We start from the raw sequence: 21,067 nt of genomic DNA on the forward strand, positions 1-21,067 counted from the left end.
ATCATGGATATGGAGAACAAGGGGAGCACAGTCACACTCGCTTTGGTCTGCAGACCCAGTCAGTCGCAAACTCAGAAATGGAAACGTGTGCACCTTCCCGGCAGCAAAACTGACTCCGCGTTCTTCGCAGTTTCGAGTTAAAAGCTGCGCTGGGAGAACTGTGCCTGCTGGAAAGTTTGGACACAACTACGCCAGAGGCCAGACGTTAGGGGTTCTGCGGGCCCGGCGATGTCTTCCAGAGCTTTTCAAGTGGGAAGAAAAGAGCGACAAAATGAAAATGCAACGTGTGGGGGTGGCCACCCTAGTCCCGCAAGCTGCCGGTCGCAGAGGTCCACAGTTGCTCCTAGCATGACCACAGTCTGATCAGCAACCAGGAGCATCTGACCCTCGTGTTGTGCGCCTCAGGGCTGGGGCCTGCTCACCGCCCACGACGCCGGCGCTGCCATGGCTGCTGCCTTTATGTCCAGCCCTGTCGCTTCGCAGCCCCAGTTCACAGCCATGAATGAACCGCAGTGCTTCTACAATGAGTCCATCGCCTTCTTTTATAACCGGAGTGGAAAGTATCTTGCCACAGAATGGAACACAGTCAGCAAGCTGGTGATGGGGCTTGGAATCACTGTCTGTATTTTCATCATGTTGGCTAACCTCCTGGTCATGGTGGCGATCTATGGTCAACCGCCGCTTCCATTTTCCTATTTATTACTTAATGGCAAATCTGGCTGCTGCGGACTTCTTTGCTGGGTTGGCCTACTTCTACCTAATGTTCAACACAGGACCCAATACTCGGAGACTGACTGTCAGCACGTGGCTCCTGCGCCAGGGCCTCATTGACACCAGCCTGACGGCTTCCGTGGCCAACCTCCTGGCCATCGCCATTGAGAGGCATATTACGGTCTTCCGTATGCAGCTCCACACGCGGATGAGCAATCGGCGAGTGGTGGTGGTGATTGTGGTCATCTGCACCATGGCCATTGTTATGGGGGCCATACCGAGTGTGGGCTGGAACTGTATCTGTGACATTGAGAATTGCTCCAACATGGCGCCCCTCTACAGCGACTCTTACTTGGTCTTCTGGGCCATTTTCAACTTGGTGACCTTTGTTGTCATGGTGGTTCTGTAGGCCCATATCTTTGGCTATGTTCGCCAGAGGACTATGAGGATGTCTCGGCATAGTTCTGGACCCCGACGGAATCGGGATACCATGATGAGTCTTCTGAAGACCGTGGTCATTGTGCTTGGTGCCTTTATCATCTGCTGGACTCCTGGACTGGTCTTGTTACTTCTCGACGTGTGCTGCCCGCAGTGTGACGTTCTGGCCTATGAGAAGTTTTTCCTTCTGCTTGCCGAGTTCAACTCTGCCATGAACCCCATCATCTACTCCTACCGCGACAAGGAGATGAGCGCCACCTTCAGGCAGATCCTGCGCTGCCAGTGCAGTGAGAACAGCGGCGGCCCCGCGGAAGGCTCAAACCGCTCCGCCTCCTCCCTCAACCACACCATCCTGGCTGGAGTTCACAGCAATGACCATTCCGTGGTTTAGGAGAGAAACTAAGACGAGAGGGCTCGTCATCCACTAAGGGATGAACAGCACCCCCCTCCCCACAGGCCAGGGCAGGGTGGGGTGTGAGAAAGAGGAAAAGTACGTTCGTGTACTTAAACACTAACCCATGGCAGTATTTGTTCCTTGACCCACCAAGACGTGACATGTATTGAAAAATTAGCTTATGTGATACCCCTCATCCTGCTCCCGTTCCTTCTGAAAGTAGAAAGTGGAGATCTTGCAATGGAATTCATACACAGACTCTGGAGTGTCCATGTACACTACACTAGTCTTCAAAAGATTTTGTATGGTTTGGTGCAAGTCAGAATAAATTCTGACTAATTGAATCCACAACTTCATTTACATACAGGCTTCCCTTTTTTTCTTCTTAAAGGATACATTTCATTTAATAAACACGTTTATGCCTATCAGCATGCTTGTCATGGATAAGACTGTAGACTGTTTTTAAATGATTTATAACTCCATTTTTTTCCTTATGTTAGGAAAACTGTAAATTAGAATTACGTTTTTAGAAAGCATGCATGAAAATGTATGTATGCAGTATGCCATACTTAAAAAGACAAAAGAGTTTAATTTTAAATGTTCTAGGAAATAGAAAAACCTAGATGTCAAAGCCAGTATTTGTTTAGGTTATGAAACAATGATCTAATCACAATATTACCTTTTTCATTAAAGTGTTGTAACATGTATAAAACAGGAAATGTAAGTTTATTATCAGAAGAATATGTACTCTATAAAAGTTATAGAAGATGAGCACAGTGGTATGGTCCCACATATTTATAGTACCTGAGTACATTCTAATTATCAGTTCATCAGAGGAATTTTTTAATAAACTGTGTTTTTCTGTATTATAATACACAGTCATTGTAGAAAACTTGAAAAATACAGACGTGTATAAAACAGAAAAAATACTGATAATATCACAACCCAGAAGTAACCACAGTTAACAGCTTTTCCCCCTGTGTATGCTATGTGTATATTATACCTTTTTATATAATTGCAGTCATACTGTAAACAATTTTGTAACCAGTTTGTTTTCTTCCACTGCAGAATTGCCACATTTTCCTATGGCATTAAAAATTTTACAAAAACATGACTTTAATGGCTATATAATATTCCATTTAATGGATGCAACTCAATTTAACCATTCCTGTATTGTTGGTTATGTCTAATTTTCACTATTATAAATAATGTTGCAAAAATTTATGTACATAAAACTTTGTCCATATAATTGATTATTTACTTAGGATACATTCCCGTGAAGGATTTTTTTTTAAATGTGAAATGTCTTTTTATGCTCTTACCTTTTATAAAAGGAGATTTCCTACTTTTGCCCTGTGTGGGTGGCAACAGTGAGGAAAGCCAGTTAAATTACCTTTTTACAAAGGAAATACAGTGGTTACTTTAGTTGAGAGTGACTTTTTTATATAACAAAATGGACTAGAAACAATCTGTTGTCACAAACAGCCAGGATACCTTACTTAATATGTTTAGCAATTCCAGATTTCATTTGAGCAACAATGACCCCCCTCTTGGTAACCACAACTTTAATGTAGAATTGAAGAAAATGCAAAGAAATCAAACATGCCGAATGAATAAAGGATCACCTTCATATTAAACAAACAAACAAAAAAATCTATCCCAGTTAAGTGGCAACTACACACCCTAGAACAGAGATTATCAAATGCTAACATGCATCAAAATCACCAGAGGGGCTTATTAAAATATATTGTTGGGCCCTGTCGCCAGAATTTCTGATTCATTAGGCCTGAGAAGAAGACTGAAACAGCATTGCTATCAAGTTCTCAGCTGATGCTGTAATGCTGGACTGGAGATCAAACAGAACCACTGTCCTAGAAAAATGTATGTGGCTATGTTCAAGATGCATATGTAAGATACCAGTAGAATGGATAGGCAGTGATATACTTATAAAACTTAATACTGTACCATAATAAAAATGAACCACAGCTACATACAACAAAATATATAAATTTCTCAAAATATTGAGAAAAAGACAGAAAATAACCTCAGAGTATAACCTCATTTATATAAAGTTCAGCAACAAGCTAAACAAAACATATTTTTAGGGGTACAGGCAGATGCAATGACAATATATAAAAGTACAATAAATTATCAGAAGAAAGAAAATAATGAATATTTATCCTGGTTCTTCTGATAATATTAGTGAGGCAGTGAACCGTGATCAGGAAAGGATACATAGGAACAGTCTAGGGTACTAGCAATAACTATTTCTGGTATGTTGAGTTTTTTAATTTTTTATTAAACTGTACTTTTATTTTATGCACTTTTCTCTTTATATTTCAAAATGAAAGTGTTTTTAAAAATCTCATGAAACATGAATTGTCTATATTGGAAAAACCATCTAAATGAGAGATTCTTTACTGAAATCCACAGACCCAACCTAAGAATGGCTTTTAGGAAATCTGTGGATCCTTAAATAGTAAACAAAATGATGCATCTAAGCACATGCGAAAGACTATGAAGCATAGGTCCAGATCTTTTATTAAGAGTCTCAAATGCAATCTGTACCTCACAAAGTGTTAAGAACCACTTATCTATATGCGATGTACGTATACTGTCTAAAAACTTTATTATAAGGACTTTCCCTCTACATGCTTAATGTTGATTTTATTTATATTCTAAAAGCCACACAAGATCTTCAACAAAAAGTCTATAGATTTCTAATGTGACCTTCAGAAGTATTAAAAAAGTTCAAGGTAAAAAAAAAAAAGCACAGATGTGGGAAAAATAGTCAGCAGAAATAATTGTTGTGCAGCAAAAATACTTCTTGCTTCACCAGTATGAGTTTTCTGCTGAATAATTTGTTTGTTCATTGATTAATGCATCATGTTTCACATTATGCAGAGAGACACAGCTTCATTTTTGGATGTCTGGAGTACATGTGCTCAAAGCACTGCATAATGCAGTTGAAATGAAATGAACAATGAGCCATAATGTAACTATGCAGACTTAAAGGGGATGATGAAAAGAAAAAGAATACCAAATGATTAGAAGAAAAAAAATATAATTCACAGTCAAAGGTTTTCTTGGGTTTTCTTTCTTCCACCAAGACATATTGATCCTGTTGTTAGCAGAAACATGATAAGACTAAATAACCTATATATGTTCCCAATCCAATAAATGAAAGTGTGGCAATTCTTTCATCCAACTGAGTGATAACACTTTTCACACCAGATGTTTTATATTAGATGCTATTCACATTCCTAATCTAAACTTCATAATCATCAGGAACTAAAAATATTCACATTACATGCAATGCTTTCTGAAAGTTTCAAAGCTCAACCTTTCCTATTATTTTTCACATGTAAAAAAATTTTAAAGCATGTTGCATAATCATATCTTTCACATCTCTAAACCCATCACGATCTCCTGATCCTTGCTACAAGGAGAAAGAAACAAACTTTGTAGATGTAAATGTTTTTACAAAACTAGAACTACCTCAGAATCCTTAATTACTACTTCTTATTCTCAGTAATTAGAGTACCGATAAAACAGAAGAGATTCCAACAGCTCTCTAGCTCTGTTGGTTTCTGAGGAATATTGTATGTTTTGAACCTAAGGAAACTAAAGTGAGGAGTGATTTTGGGGCCCTTTTTTAGAATGCATTATGATGCCATCCTCATCACACACACAATCCATTCAGTTCAGTTGCACACATGTCCAACTCTTTGCGACCCCATGGACTGCAGCACACCAGACTTCCCTGTCCTTCACCAACTCCCGGAGCTTATGCAAACTGATGTCCATCAAGTTGCTGATGCCATTCAACCATCTCATTTTCTGTTGTCCCTTCTGCTCATGCCTTGATACTTTCCCAGCATCAGGGTCTTTTCAAATGAGTCAGCTCTTCACATCAGATGGCCAAAGTATTGGAGTTTCAGCTTCACTGTCAGTCCTTCCATTGAATATTCAGGACTGTTTTCATTCAGAACTGACTGGTTGGGTCTTCTTGCAGTCCAAGGGACCCTCAAGAGTCTTCTCCAACACCACAGTTCAAAAGCATCAATTCTTTGGCGCTCAGCTTTCTTTATAGTCCAACTCTCACATCCATACATGACTACTGGAAAAACCATAGACTTGACTCGATGGACCTTTATCAGCAAAGTAACGTCTCCACTTTTTAATATGCTGTTTAGGTTGATCATAGCTTTTCTTCCAAGGAGCAAGCGTCTTTTAATTTCATGGCTGCAGTCACCATCTGCAGTGATTTTGGAGCCCAAGAAAATAAAGTCTCTCACTGTTTCCCCATCTATTTGCCATGAAGTGATGGGACCGGATGCAATGATCTTTGTGTTTTGAATGTTGAGTTTTTAGCCAGCTTCTTCACTCTCCTCTTTCACTTTCAGTAAGAGGCATTTTAGTTCTTCTTCGCTTTCTGCCATAAGGGTGGTATCATCTGCATATCTGGGGTTATTGATATTTCTCCTGAAAATCTTGATTCCAGCTTCTGCTTCATTCAGCATGGCAATTTGCATGATGTACTCTGCATATAAGTTAAATAAGCAGAGTGAGAGTATATAGCCTTGACGTACTCATTTCCCTATTTGTAAACAGTCTGTTGCTCCATATCCAATTCTAACTGTTGCTTCTTGACCTGAGACAGATTTCTCAGGAGGCAGCTAAGGTATGGGAGTATTGGGGAATACCAAAGTATTCCCATTCCTTTCAGAATTTTCCACGGTTTATTGTGATTCACACAGTCAAAGGCACTGGCATAGCCAATAAAGCAGAATTATAGGTTTTTCTGAAATTCTCTTGCTCTTTCAATGCTCCAACAGATGTTGGCAATGTGATCTCTGGTTCCTCTGCCTTTTCTAAGACCAGCCTGAACATCTGGAAGTTCATGGTTCACGAACTGTTGAAGTCTGGCTTGGAGAATTCTGAGCATTACTTTGCCAGTGTGTGAGATGAGTGCAATTGTGCGGTCATTTGAACATTCTTTGGCATTGCCTTTCTTACGGATTGGAATGAAAACTGACCTTTTCCAGTTCTGTGGCCACTTCTGAGTTTTCCAGATTTGCTGGCATATTGAGTACAGCACTTCCACAGCATCATCTTTTAGGATTTGAAATAGCTCAACTGTAATTCCATCACCTCCTCTAGCTTTGTTCATAGTGATGCTTCCCAAGGCCCACTTGACTTTACATTCCAGGATGTCTGGCTCTAGGTGAATGATCACACCATTGTAGTTATCTGGGTCATGAAGATCTTTTTTGTACAGTTCTTCTGTGTATTCTTGACACCTCTTCTTAATATCTTCTGCTTCTGTTAGGTCCATACCTTCTGTCCTTTATTGTGCCCATCTTTGAGTGAAATGCTCCCTTGGTATGTCTAATTTTCTTGAGGAGATCTCTAGTCTTTCACATTCTATTGGTTTCCTCTATTTATTTGCATTGATCACTGAGGAAGGCTTTCTTGTCTTTCCTTGCTATTCTTTGGAACTCTGCATTCAGATGGGTCTATCTTTCCTTTTCTCCTTTGCCTTTAGCTGCTCTTCTTTTCTCAGCTATTTGTAAGGCCTCCTCAGACAACCATTTTCCCTTTTTTATTTCTTTTCCTTGGAGATGGTTTTGATCACTGCCTCCTGTAAATGTCGCGAATCCCCATCCATAGTTCTTCAGGTACTCTATCAGATCTAATCCCTTGAATTTATTTGTCACTTCCACTTTATAATCGTAAGGGATTTGATTTAGGTCATACCTGAATGGTCCAGTGGTTTTCTTCAATCTAAGTCTGAATTTTGCAATAAGGAGTTCATCATCTGAGCCACAGTCAGCTCCCAGTCTTGTTTTTGCTGACTGTATAGAGCTTCTCCATCTTTGGCAGCAAAGAATATAATCAATCTGATTTTGATATTGACATTAGTCTCTGCATTTAGGCATCTGAAGCAAATTTTTGGGCCAACCGTCTGTTGGCTCAAACAGTAAAGATTTTGCCTGCAATAAAGTAGACCTGGGTTCGATTCCTGGGACAGGAAGATCCCCTGGAGAAGGGAATGGCTACCCACTCCAGTACTCTTACCTGGGAAATCCCATGGACAAGGGAGCTAGACGGGCCCTAGACCAAGGGGTCACAAAGATTCAGACACTGCTGAGCAACTAACAACTAAGCAAATATTTAAAAAAGAACTTTTAGTTTCAAAGTCAACTGCTGCATTCCTGTAAAACAGCATTCATAAACAAAATCAGAATCATCATCCTTTTACATAAGAGAAATACATCCTCTTACATAAGGGAAATACATCAGAGAGAATAACTTGTTGCAGTGATGTTTCTAAAATTCCATCAGATGATTGAGGGAATGGCTCCTGTCACATGATAGGGGAAAAGATCAATAGTACTCTCAGAATTCCTAAGAACATTGTGAAAAAACACTAAAATTCCAGTTTGTGAACTAGCTGATTTAACATGAGTTATTTTCAGAAGTCATGACATAATAAGTTATATATAACATGGGTTTTCCACAAATGTGAGGTGGAATAAATTATCTGAAAAAGATGTTAACCCTCAAGCAAATCAACTTAATAATATATCTCCCACTACTTAGTTAGCAAAAACTTAGCTTAGAAGATATCCATACAAATATGGCCAAGTTTTCAAAATTCCACTGAATCAGTACCTCAATATGATCCATAGCTTTCTGCCATACAGACTGCTTCTCCTCTGCACTGTATCCAGGAATGGATAAGATATTGTGAATGTAGTTAAAGACTTCTTCCTGAAAAGCACAAGACAATAAAATTTATTTATTCATTCACTCAAGAATATTTAGTCACTATCTACTATCTCTTGAGAGTCCCTTGGATGGGGAGATCAAACCAGTCAATCCTAAAGGAAATCAGTCCTGAATATTCACTGCAAGGACTGATGCTGAAATACTTTGGCCACCTGATGCAAAGAACTGACTCACTGGAAAAGACCCTATGATGGGTAAGACTGAAGTCAGGAGGAGAAGCGGACAACAGAGGATGAGATGGTTGGATGGCATCACCGACTCAATGCACATGAGATTGAGCAAGCTCCAGGAGTTGGTGATGGACAGGGAAGCCAGGTGTACTGCAGTCCATGGGGTCCCAAAGAGTTGGATATGACTGAGTGACTGAACTGAACTGATCTACTATCTATATCAGTCTTGGTAAATATCTATTATTTGGAGAAGGAAATCATTTGTAGATGGTTAATTGACAGAATGAAGTGAAAGCCGCTCAGTCATGTCTGACTCTGCCACCCTGTGGACAATACAGTACATGGAATTCTCCAGGCAAGAATACTGGAGTGGGTAGCTGTTCCCTTTTCCAGGGGATCTTCCCAACCCAGGGATTGAACCCAGTCTCCCACATTGCAGGCGGACTCTTTACCAGCTGAGCCACCGGGGAAGACCAAGAATACTGGAGTGGGTAGCCTACCCCGTCTCCAGTGGATCTTCCCAACCCGGGAATCAAACTGGGGTCTCTTGCACTGCAGGCGGGTTCTTTATCAGCTGAGTTACCGGGGAAGTCCCTTAACTAATGGAAGACTGACTTTAAAGAGAAAGAGTAACTGTTGAGGGTAGATTCTTAGAAGTTGCAAATCTTTTCCAATTAACTTCAGTCTCGAGTTCATTAACCCAGAGTAAGTATCATTCTTTTGCTTTGGTGGTCCCTGTCTACATTCTTAGTTTCCTATCAAATCTGTCTTGCCCATGTCCATTATGCTCCACTTACACTGATCTTTGTTTCATTTATATGATCCCTACTCAGTTCCTTGAACACGTCAAAAAATTTTCCTATCTCAGGATCTTTGTGTATGCTGTTTGCTACCCTGGAACATTTTTTCTATGGGCTCTTTGCTTGACTGGCTTCTTCTCAAATTCCAAAACTCAGTTTATATGTCATTTTATCTGAGATTCCCTCCCTGGCTGCTCTGTATAAGTTCGTTCCCCCATTATTTACTCATGTGGCAACCAGTTTCTCTAATGTTCATCACAATTTGCAACTATATATTTGGTTTTCTTACTGTCAGTCTCCATCACTAAACTATAAGTTATAAAATTACAGGAACTATATATCTGCTTGAATTATCAATACACTCTTGATTTAATAACAGGCACTCAACAAACAGCTGTTGAATAACGAAGAAACATATGTCCAAATATTTCTACTGAATAATTATTTTTATTTGATAAGGTGAGGGAGGAAACTGAGTCAGAAAAAAGGGTAAAGTGGTCTCTGAACTCACCTCTCTTAGTGGGTCACGTATGTAGCAATCAATAATTTTGTCATATTGGTGTTCTCGTTCATACATAAACTCACAAATTTGGTAGCTAGAACATAAAAGTGAAAATTTCAGTGTACCACACAGGCAGGTGGTTATCAGCTTACTGTTTTAAGACACGTGTTCAGGCATAGAGGTTAGTATTAAGGAAAATGAATACAGTAGATGTGATTTCTACTGTTAAATCAAGTTACAGTATCTAAGGAATATGAATATCTACCATTCCTTTGAATATAGGTTTTAAGTGCTGCTGAATACTATAAGAAATTTCAAAGATGTGTATAAAATAAATGTTAAAGCAACAATATGTCATATAAAAAAGTTAATATATTAGAAACTAATACAATCGATAATATGAACTTTCTCTATTCAGAATAAAACATGTCAAATGAAATATTTAACAAACTAGATAAACAATAGTGCTAACATGTTGCATCTGTTTGCTATGTTAAGTTCTGCATTGTTTATAATATACACGTAAGATAACTGCCAAAAATCTATAAATACCATGGCAATTTTAAGTACAAAAACCCATAAGACTGATATTTCATTTTTACACTAAAACAAATGAACAAGAACTTCAAATTTACTTGCTATTAATTTCTGCAAATTAAACTAATTTCTAGACTTGAAAGGCAAAAACTTTTGCATTTAGGTTTTTTAAAAATTATTACATGCATAGCTTTTCTTAATTTAAAAGAATGGAAACGCATCAATAAACTGGGCTTCAAGTTAGAGAAGTAGTACTTTAGTAGTTCTATGGGAACTAATATATGGCTTCAACACAACTTACAATTCTGCTTTCTCTGCCATACGGATGAGTCGACTCTCTTCAAATTGAACTATGCCTCCAGCCTGCAGCAATTCTAAAAGGACCTGAATATTTAAAATAAATGAGTAAAAACATTTTGGAATCTACTTTTATTGATTAGCTCTTCAGGAGTCCATTCATCCAGCCACACAATCATATCTTTTTCTCTTTTGTCTTATTACATGCTGATGTTTCAGCTTGGTTTTCATGTGTACAAGCGATTGTTGTTTAGTTGCTCAGTCATGTCCTATTCTTTTGCGACCCCACAGACTATAGCTCCCCAGGCTCCTCTGTCCATGGGATTTCCCAGGCAAGGATACTGGAGTAGGTTGCCATTTCCTTCTCCAGGGGATCTTCCTGACCCAGGGATCAAATCTGTAATGGTGGGATCTCCTGCATTGGCAGGGGTTGGGCTTCCACTGGGGAAGCCCACAGGAGGGATTAGATTGCCATTATAATGTTGATCACATTGCATTTAAGTCTTACAAAAAGATAAATACCTCTATTTTCATACATGAAAGGAATGCCATGGTGTTTGCAAACACAGTATTATTAGAATATCTAACTGATGCTCCACTAAGCTAAAAATGCCCATATATATTCTTTCAATAAGAATTTCTGTTTGGTGCTTTTATGCCTTATGGTTCTTAAAAATCTGTTGCCCACAGGTAACAGTATCCATGTTCACATGTTAATTTTTCTAACTAAACTCGGGGCTTCTCACAATATAGCATAATTCCCAAGCACTAAAAGGTGGAAACAATGCTAATTTCCATCAATGGATAAATGAAATATGATATATAATGGAACATTATTCATTCTTAAAAAGGAATGAAATTCTGACATATGCCACACATGGATAAAGCTTAAAAACATTATTCTAAGTGAAAAAAGTCACAAATGGAAGAATAATGTATAATTTCACTTATATGAGGCACCTGAAGTAGTAAAATTCATAGAGAGAGAAAGTTGAATGATAGCTGCCAGGGTGCTGAGAGGGGGTAATGAGAATAAATTTAATGAGAACTGTACATTTAAAATGCTTAAAATGATCAATTTTATGATTTACATATTTTACCATAATTAAAAAATAAAAATGCTGGGATTCATGTAATTCATCTTCAGTGCCTGATGAACCATGGATGGAGGTTCGTGACACTGTATAGCAGACAGGGATCAAGACCAAGGAAAAGAAATGCAAAAAAGCAAAATGGCTCTCTGAGGAGGCCTTAAAAACAGCTGTGAAAAGAAGAGAAGCAATAAGCAAAGGAAGATAGGGAAGTTACACCCATTTGAATGCAAAGTTCCAAAGAATATCAAGGAGAGATAAGAAAGCCTTCCTCAGTGATCAATACAAAGAAATAGAGGAAAACAACAGAATGGGAAAGACTAGAGATCTCTTCAAAAAAATTAGAGATACCAAGGGAACATTTCATACAAAGATGGGCTCAATAAAGGATAGAAATGGTATGGACCTAACAGAAGCAGAAGATATTAAGAAGAGGTGTCAAGAATACACAAAACAACTGTACAAAAAAGATCTTCACAACCCAGATAATCACAATGGTGTGATCATTCACCTAGAGCCAGACATCCTGGAATGTAAAGTCAAGTGGGCCTTGGGAAGCATCACTATGAACAAAGCTAGAGGAGGTGATGGAATTCCAGTTGAGCTATTTCAAATCCTAAAAGATGATGCTGAAAGTGCTGCACTCAATATGTCAGCAAAATTGGAAAACTCAGCAGTGGCCACAGGACTGGAAAAGGTCAGTTTTCATTCCAATCCCGAAGAAAGGCAATGCCAAAGAATGCTCAAACGACCACACAATTACACTCATCTCACACACTAGTAAAGTAATGCTCAAAATTCTCCAAGCCAGGCTTCAGCAATACATGAACCATGAACTTCCAGATGTTCAGGCTGGTTTTAGAAAAGGCAGAGAAACCAGACATCAAATTGCCAACATCTGCTGGAGCATCAAAAAAGCAAGAGAGTTCCAGAAAAACATCTATTTCTGCTTTATTGACTATGCCAAAGCCTTTGATTGTATGGATCACAATAAACTGTGGAAAATTCTGAAAGAAATGAGAATACCAGACCACCTTAGCTGCCTCCTGAGAAATCTGTATGCAAGTCAGGAAGCAACAATTAGAACTGGACATGGAACAACAGACTGGTTCCTAAAAGGAGTATGTCAAGGCTGTATACTGTCACTCTGTTTATTTAACTTATATTCAGACTACATCATGAGAAACACTGGGCTGGAGGAAGCACAAGCTGGAATCAAGAAAGCCAGGAGAAATATCAATAACCTCAGATATGCAGATGACACCACCGTTATGGCAGAAAGTGAAAAAGAACTAAAGAGTCTCGTGATCAAAGTGAAAAAAAAGTGAAAAAGTTGGCTTAAAGCTCAACATTCAGAAAACTAAGATCATGGCATCTGGTCCCATCACTTCATGGCAAATAGATGGGGAAACAGTGGAAACAGTGAGAGACTATTTTTTTGGGCTTCAAAATCACTGCAGATGGTGACTGCAGCCATGAAATTAAAAGACGCTTATCCTGGAAGGAAAGTTATGACCAACGTAGACAGTATATTAAAAAGCAGAGACATTACTTTGCCAACAAAGGTCCATCTAGTCAAGGCTATGGTTTTTACAATAGTCATGTATGGATGTGAGAGTTAGACTATAAAGAGAGCTGAGCACAGAAGAATTGATGCTTTTGAACTGTGGTGTTGGAGAAGATTCTTGAGAGTCCCTTGGACTGCAAGGAGATCCAACCAGTCCATCCTAAAGAATATCAGTCCTGAATATTCGTTGGAAGGACTGATGTTGAAGCTGAAACTCCAATACTGTGGCCACCTGATGTGAACAGCTGACTCATTTGAAAAGACCTGGTGCTGGGAAAGATTGAGGGCAGGAGGAGAAGGGGATGACAGAGGATGCGATGGTTGGATGGCATCACCAACTCAATGGACATGAGTTTGGTTAATCTCCGGGAGTTGGTGATAGACATGGAGGCCTGGCATGCTGCAGTCCATGGGGTCACAAAGCATCAGACGCAACTGAGCGACTGAACTGAACTGAAGCAGCTGAATAAAAAATTAATCTTTACCACACTAAGTATCTGAATATATGACCAGGCTATGAGACATATTTTAAAATAAATCTCACAATATAACAGAATCACTACATAATCATTAGAGCAGTATCAGAAGGCTCTCTCCTATATTTAAGTTCAAGATCCAGAGTAACATGCCCTTTCTCAGAACTCCCGGAAGCCACTTAACAAAACATTTTTCAAACACAGGAAATTACTTTCAAATTAATTTTTTTTTTTTTTTACAAAGGCAGAAAGAAATAAAACCTATCCTACCTTTACACTTTAGAACTCTAATTTAATCCATTTCAAGTATTACAATGCACTGCTATACAGGGCAATGATGGAGCGAACCCATTTGCTGGAAGCCTCAGTTTGAAATAACATAATCAACTGCCAGTGCTGGAGTGAGTCTGAACCAACTTATGGGAGTTGAAGCTAACTGTCAACCTTCTAGGAATTTTTAAGCTTCTTGTTAAATACAGGCATTGTAAAAAATAAAATTATATAAACTTATGATTAAATAAATTAAAAACAAAGGTACTACCCAAACTTACCACTTCCTAAGTGTCCTACTATATTTTACTGTGTATGCTCTCCAGGTTAGTAGCTTTATTGCATGGTGGGCTTCCCTGATGGCTCAAATGGTAAAGAATCTGCCTGCAATGCAGGAGACCCAGGTTCAATCCGTAAGTCAGGAAGATCCCCTGGTGTGGTAAATGGCAACCCACTCCAGTATTCTTACCTGGAGAATTTCATGGACAGCGGAGCCTGGGAGGCTACAGTCCACTGGTTGCAAAGAGTCAGACACAACTGAACGATTAACACTTTCACTTTATCTGTACAGTGGAAATATTATGTAAGGGTGTGTTATGGTACATCGCTCCCCAATTCCATGTGCAATATGATATCATTCTGGAAGGCTGAAATAAGCCATGACTGGAATACTTATACCTTGGAAATTAATAAATGCCATAAATCAGGGCTTGTTACATTTTTAAAGGATTATAAAAGAAACAAAAGAGGTATGTGACAGAGACTATAAAGGACTTACAAAGCCTAAAATATTTACTCTCTGGATCTTTACAGAAAAACTGTGTCAATTTCTGGTTAAGATCTTGATGGAGATAAAGTTAATAAAGGAATCAAACTTAAAAGTGTGTGTGCTGGAGTCACTACACTGAAAATAGCACAAAAAAATTAAGGAATCATTTTTCCAGCATTAGAAAACTGTTATCCAATTCAGCAAAGAAGTCACAATACTGATCAATGAGTGAAGTTCTGACATGCTTTCATTACTGCACTTTCACAGTATTCATTTTAATGAATGAAAGTATCAATCAACATTCATATCAGTACAAAATTTTGATATATGAAAAGAGTATAAGAGAAAGACTGCTGGATTAGAAGGGAAGGAACTGAGCTCTAATTTTAGTTATGACCTTGATCAATTTACATCATCAGTTTTCTATTTTCTAAAATGAGTAGGGAAAAAAAAACTCCCAGATAATCTTAAAAGGGATTCCCAATAACAGATTACTAACTATGATTACTTTTAAAGGTTTGGCTTTTACATTTAGGTTTGGTTTTTATTTCTATTTAGTAATTTACATAAAAAGTTTTTATCATTTTATATAGCAACACCATGCATAACAAGATTCACTTTTCCTGCCAACAGAGAAATAGGGGCAAAATGAGGGATCCACATTACTGTTTGTATTCATATAATTTAAGAGACAATCAAAATTTAAGCAGCTGTTCTCTTTCCTAAGATAGTCTGCAGCAGTCATGGGGCCACAGCTGTGGAGAGAAAGGGTTCACTGCTGCGTTCCTATGTTCTTTATCTGAGTCTCAACTTCCGGCTGGGAATATACTACCATAAAAATATCAGCATTGCTCACAAAGTACTTAATTTTTGTAGCTTACTTATCTGACAAAATCTTGTCATAAGTTATAAACAGACTGTCTTAGTGCTCACAATTACAGTGGCTAAGCTTTTAAGAAATCCTACTCCTAGAAAGGACTCTCAAGCAAGTGGCTAAGTAGAAAGAAGTGGTGATCAGTTTTTTTCTCACAGTGATTAGTGGAGGGATAGACGGATTCATGGTGGAGAATTCTGACAAAACATGGTCCACAGGAGAAGGGAATGGCAAACCACTTCAGTATTCTTGCCTTGAGAACCTCATGAACAGTATGAGAAGGCAAAAAGATAGGACACTGGAAGATGAACTCCCCAGGTTGGTAGGTGCTCAATGTGCTACAGGAGATCAATGGAGAAATAACTCCAGAAGGAATGAAGAGACGGAGCCAAAGCAAAAACAACACCCTCTTGTGAATGTGACTGGTGACAGAAGCAAAGTCCAATACTGTAAAGAGCAATACTGCATAGGCACCTGGAATGTTAAGTTCATGAATCAAAAGCAAATTGGAAGTGGTCAAACCTGGAGATGGCAAGAGTAAACATTGACATTTTAGGAATCAGTGAATTAAAATGGTCTGGAATGGGTGATTTTAACACAGATGACCTTTATATCTACTACTGTAGGCAAGAATCCCTTAGAAGAAATGGAGTAGCCATCACAGTAAACAACTTAGTAAACGAAATGCAGTACTTGGATGCAGTCTCAAAAATGACAGAATGATCTCTGTTCATTTCCAAGGCAAACCATTCAACATCACAGTAATTCAAGTCTATGCCCCCACCAGTAATGCTGAAGAAGCTGAAGTTGAATGGTTAAGACCTTCTAGAACTAACACCCAAAAAAGATGTCCTTTTCAATATAGGGGACTGGAATGCAAAAGTACGAAGTCAAGAGATACCTGAAGTAACAGGCAAATTTGACCTTGGAGTACAAAACAAATCAGGTCAAAGGCTAACACAGTTTTGCCAAGAGAATACACTGATCATAGCAAACACCCTCTTCCAACAACACAAGAGAAGATTCTACACATGGACATCACCAGATGGTCAATACCGAAATCAGATTGATTATATTCTTTACAGCCAAAGATGGAGAAGCTCTATACAGTCAGCAGAAACATTTGAGCTGACTGTGGCTCAAATTATGAACTCCTTATTACAAAATTCAGACTTAGATTAAAGAAAGTAGGGAAAACCACTAGGCCATTCAGGTATAACCTAAATCAAATCCCTTAAGATTATAAAGTGGAAGTGACAAATAAATTCAAGGGATTAGATCTGATAGACAGAGTGCCTGAAGAACTATGGACCAAGGTTCATGACTGTGCAGAAGGCAGTGATCAAAACTATCCCCAAGGAATAGAAATGCAAAAATGCAAAATGGTTGTCTGAGGAGGCCTTACAAATAGCTGAGAAAAGAAGAGCAGCTAAAGGCAAAGGAGAAAAAGAAAGATATGCCCATCTATATTCAGAGTTCCAAAGAACAGTAAGGAGAGATAAGAAAGCCTTCCTCAGTGATCAATGCAAATAAATAGAGGAAAACTATAGAATGGGAAAGACTAGAGATCTCTTCAAGAAAATCAGACATACCAAAGGAACATTTCATGCAAAGATGGGCACAATAAAGGACAGAAGGTATGGACCTAACAGAAGCAGAAGATATTAAGAAGAGGTGGCAAGAATACACAGAAGAACTGTACAAAAAAGACCTTCATGACCCAGATAACCACGATGGTGTGATCACTCACCTAGAGCCAGACATTCTGGAATGTGAAGTCAAGTGGGCCTTAGGAAGCATCACTATGAACAAAGCTAGAGGAGGTGATGGAATTCCAGTTGAGCTATTTCAAATCCTAAAAGATGATGCTGTGAAAGTGCTGCACTCAACATGCCAGCAAATCTGGAAAACTCAGCAGTGGCCACAGGACTGGAAAAGGTCAGTTTTCATTCCAATCCCGAAGAAAGGCAATGCCAAAGAATGTTCAAATGACCATACAATTGCACTCATCTCACACGCTAGCAAAATAATGCTCAGACTTCTCCAAGACAGACTTCAACAGTACATGAGCTTCCAAATGTTCAAGCTGGTTTTAGAAAAGGCAGAGAAACCAGAGATCAAATTGCCAACATCTGCTGAACCAACGAGAAAGCAAGAGAGTTCCAGAAAAACATCTACTTCTGCTTTATTGACTACACCAAAGCCTTTGCCTGTGTGGATCACAACCAACTGGAAAATTCTGAGAGACACGGGAATACTAGACCACCTCACGTGCCTCCTGAGAAATCTGTATCAGGTCAAGAAGCAACAGTTAGAATTGGACATGGAACAACAGATGGTTCCAAATCGGGCAAGAAGTAAATCAAGGCTGTATATTGTCACCGTGCTTATTTAACTTATATGCAGAGTACATCAAGCGAAATGCCAGGCTGAATAAAGTACATTTTGGAATCAGGATTGCCAGGAGATATATCAATAACCCCAGATATGCAGATGATATCACCTTTATGGTGGAAAGCGAAGAAAAACTAAAGAGCCTCTTGATGAAAGTTAAAGAGGAGAGTGAAAAAGTTGGCTTAAAATTCAACATTTAGAAAACTAAGATCATGGCATCCAGTCCCATCACTTCATGACAATTAGATGGGGAAACAGTGGAAACAGTGAGACACTTTATTTTCTTGGGCTCCAAAATCACTGCAGATGGTGACTGCAGTCTTGAAATTAAAAGATGCATGCTCCTTGGAAGAAAAGCCATGACCAACCTAGACAGCATATTAAAAAGCAGAGACATTACTTTGCAACAAAGGTCTGTCTAGTCAAAGCTACGGTTTTTCAAGTAGTCATGTATGGATATGAGAGTTGGACTATAAAGAAAGCTGAGTGCCAAAGAACTGATGCTTTTGAACTGTGGTGTTGGAGAAACTCTTGAGGGTCCCTTGGACTGCAAGAAGACCCAACCAGTCAGTCCTGAATGAAAACAGTCCTGAATATTCAATGGAAGAACTGACGGTGAAGCTGAAGCTCCAATACTTTGGCCACCTGATGTGAAGAACTGACTCACTGGAAAAGACCCTGATACTGGGAAAGACTGAAGGCGGGAGGAGAAGGGGAAAACAGAGGATGAGATGGTTGGATGGTATCACCGACTCGATGGACATGAGTTTGTGTAAGCTCTGGGAGTTGGTGATGGACAGGGAAGCCTGGTGTGCTGCAGTCCATGGGGTCACAAAGAGTCAGACACTGACTGACTGAGATGGACGCCAGTCTCCAGAAATGGTGAGCAGTAGTGCAGTGGAACCACAGGGCACTCCCAAAAGCTGAGTGTTCCAATCCTCAAGATCTTGAAGTGTTTCTGGTTCATGACCATAGCAACTACGTATGGTTACCAACTTAATCATGATGACAGAAAGGAGCATATAATAGGTGCCAAATTATTGCTCATAAAGGAGAAGGATAAAATTTATATTCTCTACTGATATCACACTGAATGCAAGACAGGTGCAGTCTGCCTAGAAATTTATTAATAGTTTGTAAGGCTCAAACTAACAACCATCCACACTACTTCCCGGTTGCCACTATCTCACACAGTACTAGGGTTAGACACAGGTCCTTCTACCCTCACACCTTGTCAGGTCTAGTACAGAAGGCTCTTTCTGGTTTACTCTGTCATCTTTCCCATTGTTTAGGAAGATGAGTTCTAGCAGTTCATACCTGCTGTCTTTCAGAGTGTCGGGAGTCATCGTCAGGACTACAAAGGAATTCAAGGACCTGGTCAAAGAAAAGGTATTTTTAAATTGGATACCAGCATGCATGCCATAAGGAAAACCATAATTACTCTTTCTGTATCACCAACTCATTCACATCCAGCTCAACAAACACCATAGGGATATGGTATCTTCCCAGCTGGCTGGCCCAATATATGACACAGCAGGCTCAGTTATGCTAACAATTTAATATATACCTTAAACACAGTTCTTTACTATTTAGAAACATGACTAGAATCTGACATCATATATATACCTTAAGATCCGCAATACCATGGACCAAGCTAAGTATGGACTTTAGAATCAGGCCACTTGAATTTATGTCCTAACCTTATTAACACTTAGTAATAACCTTTATTGCTGGTAATAACACTTATTAAATGACTTGGATGAGTGACTTAGCCTCTCCAGACTTTAGTTTCTTCATCTGCAAAACAGGAGTAACAACTATACTAAGTTCAGAGGTATGGGGAGTACTGAGTTAATACATACATGTAAAACTTTGAAGCAGAGCATGGCACTATGAAGTGCTCAATAAATGCTGGTCATTATTAGCAACTTTCTCCAGGGTAAAAAGTATTTTCTTTGCCACCTGTGGCTTTGTAGAAGATATTTAACTGGGGTTTGGAAATATCTTCAGAGTGGTAAGTAAGTAAATTCAGATTTTCTAAAAGTAATCTCTCTTCCAGATGATCAACATCATAGTCTTACTACCAATGAGATGGGTAATTATTAAATTGAAAAATTCTTAAGTTAAAAGTTCTAGGCAAATTTAGAACAGAATAATTGGGAAAACAATCTCTATAAACCAATCTCCACAAATCATACTCCCATGACACCAAGTTACTGAACAGTCACACTATCCAAGCACAACACTAAAAAACAAAATCTAATTTAGATCCAAACTGAAAGATGAACAAGCCTCTACCTCGGAGGACACTTACCTGGTAGGTTATTCTATTATATGTGATCCAGTGAATTTTTCTACAAATAGTAAAGGAAAACAATTCTACTTCTTATGATTAAAGACACTCACCTGATCAAAAAGGGTTCTGTTTACAAATAAGGTGTTGTCAGGCTTTGCAAGCTGCCGGGCAAGGAAGGTAAAGAGACACCCTACTTGTGAGGGCGTAAAATCTGAATTCTCCACCATAACCTATGAGCAAAAGAGACCACTTATTCAATATACCATCTGGTTTGACACATAAAAATATACAATTAGAGGTGGGGGTGGGAAGCCTCAGTACGAAGGAGTCATAAAAAGACTCTTTTATCAGCTGTGTGACAATTGAGTTCAACACCATTCAGAGCAGAAGCACAACTACCTGCCCTCCCTGAAAGCATTTTAGTGATTTCTGGCATATTTATAAGCACAAGTTGGATAAGAACTGAATCGTCAGAGGTAGATTTCCAAAAAAAAAAAAAAGAAAGAAATTAATCATGTTTCCTTCTTGAATTCTTAAAAGAGAATCTAAACTTAAAGTAACTCTATTAAAAATCTGTCCACCAACACAGGAAGAAGGAAGCTGCTTTCAGGTTTAAAGGTAAGACAACTTGAGAGTGAAGGTATCCCAGAAAAGAAGTCAGCCAGCCTATGAGTCAATGAAGTGAA

At 38.8% G+C, this 21,067-nt stretch overlaps 1 protein-coding gene and 1 pseudogene across 7 annotated transcripts in view; one reads left to right on the plus strand and one right to left on the minus strand.

Annotated features, from left to right (window-relative positions):
• Positions 1–21,067, minus strand: part of VPS8 (VPS8 subunit of CORVET complex) — a 384,233-nt gene that overhangs the window by 137,390 nt on the left and 225,776 nt on the right. For all 7 annotated transcript variants that reach the window (XM_070466284.1, XM_070466287.1, XM_070466286.1 and 4 more), the window contains 5 exons: positions 20,492–20,611; positions 19,403–19,459; positions 10,649–10,731; positions 9,820–9,904; positions 8,222–8,320 (listed from right to left, as the gene is read on the minus strand). In XM_070466284.1, coding sequence (XP_070322385.1) covers positions 8,222–8,320; positions 9,820–9,904; positions 10,649–10,731; positions 19,403–19,459; positions 20,492–20,611 — 444 coding nt within the window. The remainder of the gene's footprint in view (positions 1–8,221; positions 8,321–9,819; positions 9,905–10,648; positions 10,732–19,402; positions 19,460–20,491; positions 20,612–21,067) is intronic.
• On the plus strand, positions 190–1,971 carry LOC110122996 (lysophosphatidic acid receptor 1 pseudogene; annotated as a pseudogene).

The sequence above is a fragment of the Odocoileus virginianus genome, chromosome 4, assembly GCF_023699985.2.
Source record: "Odocoileus virginianus isolate 20LAN1187 ecotype Illinois chromosome 4, Ovbor_1.2, whole genome shotgun sequence".
Lineage (NCBI taxonomy): Eukaryota > Metazoa > Chordata > Mammalia > Artiodactyla > Cervidae > Odocoileus > Odocoileus virginianus.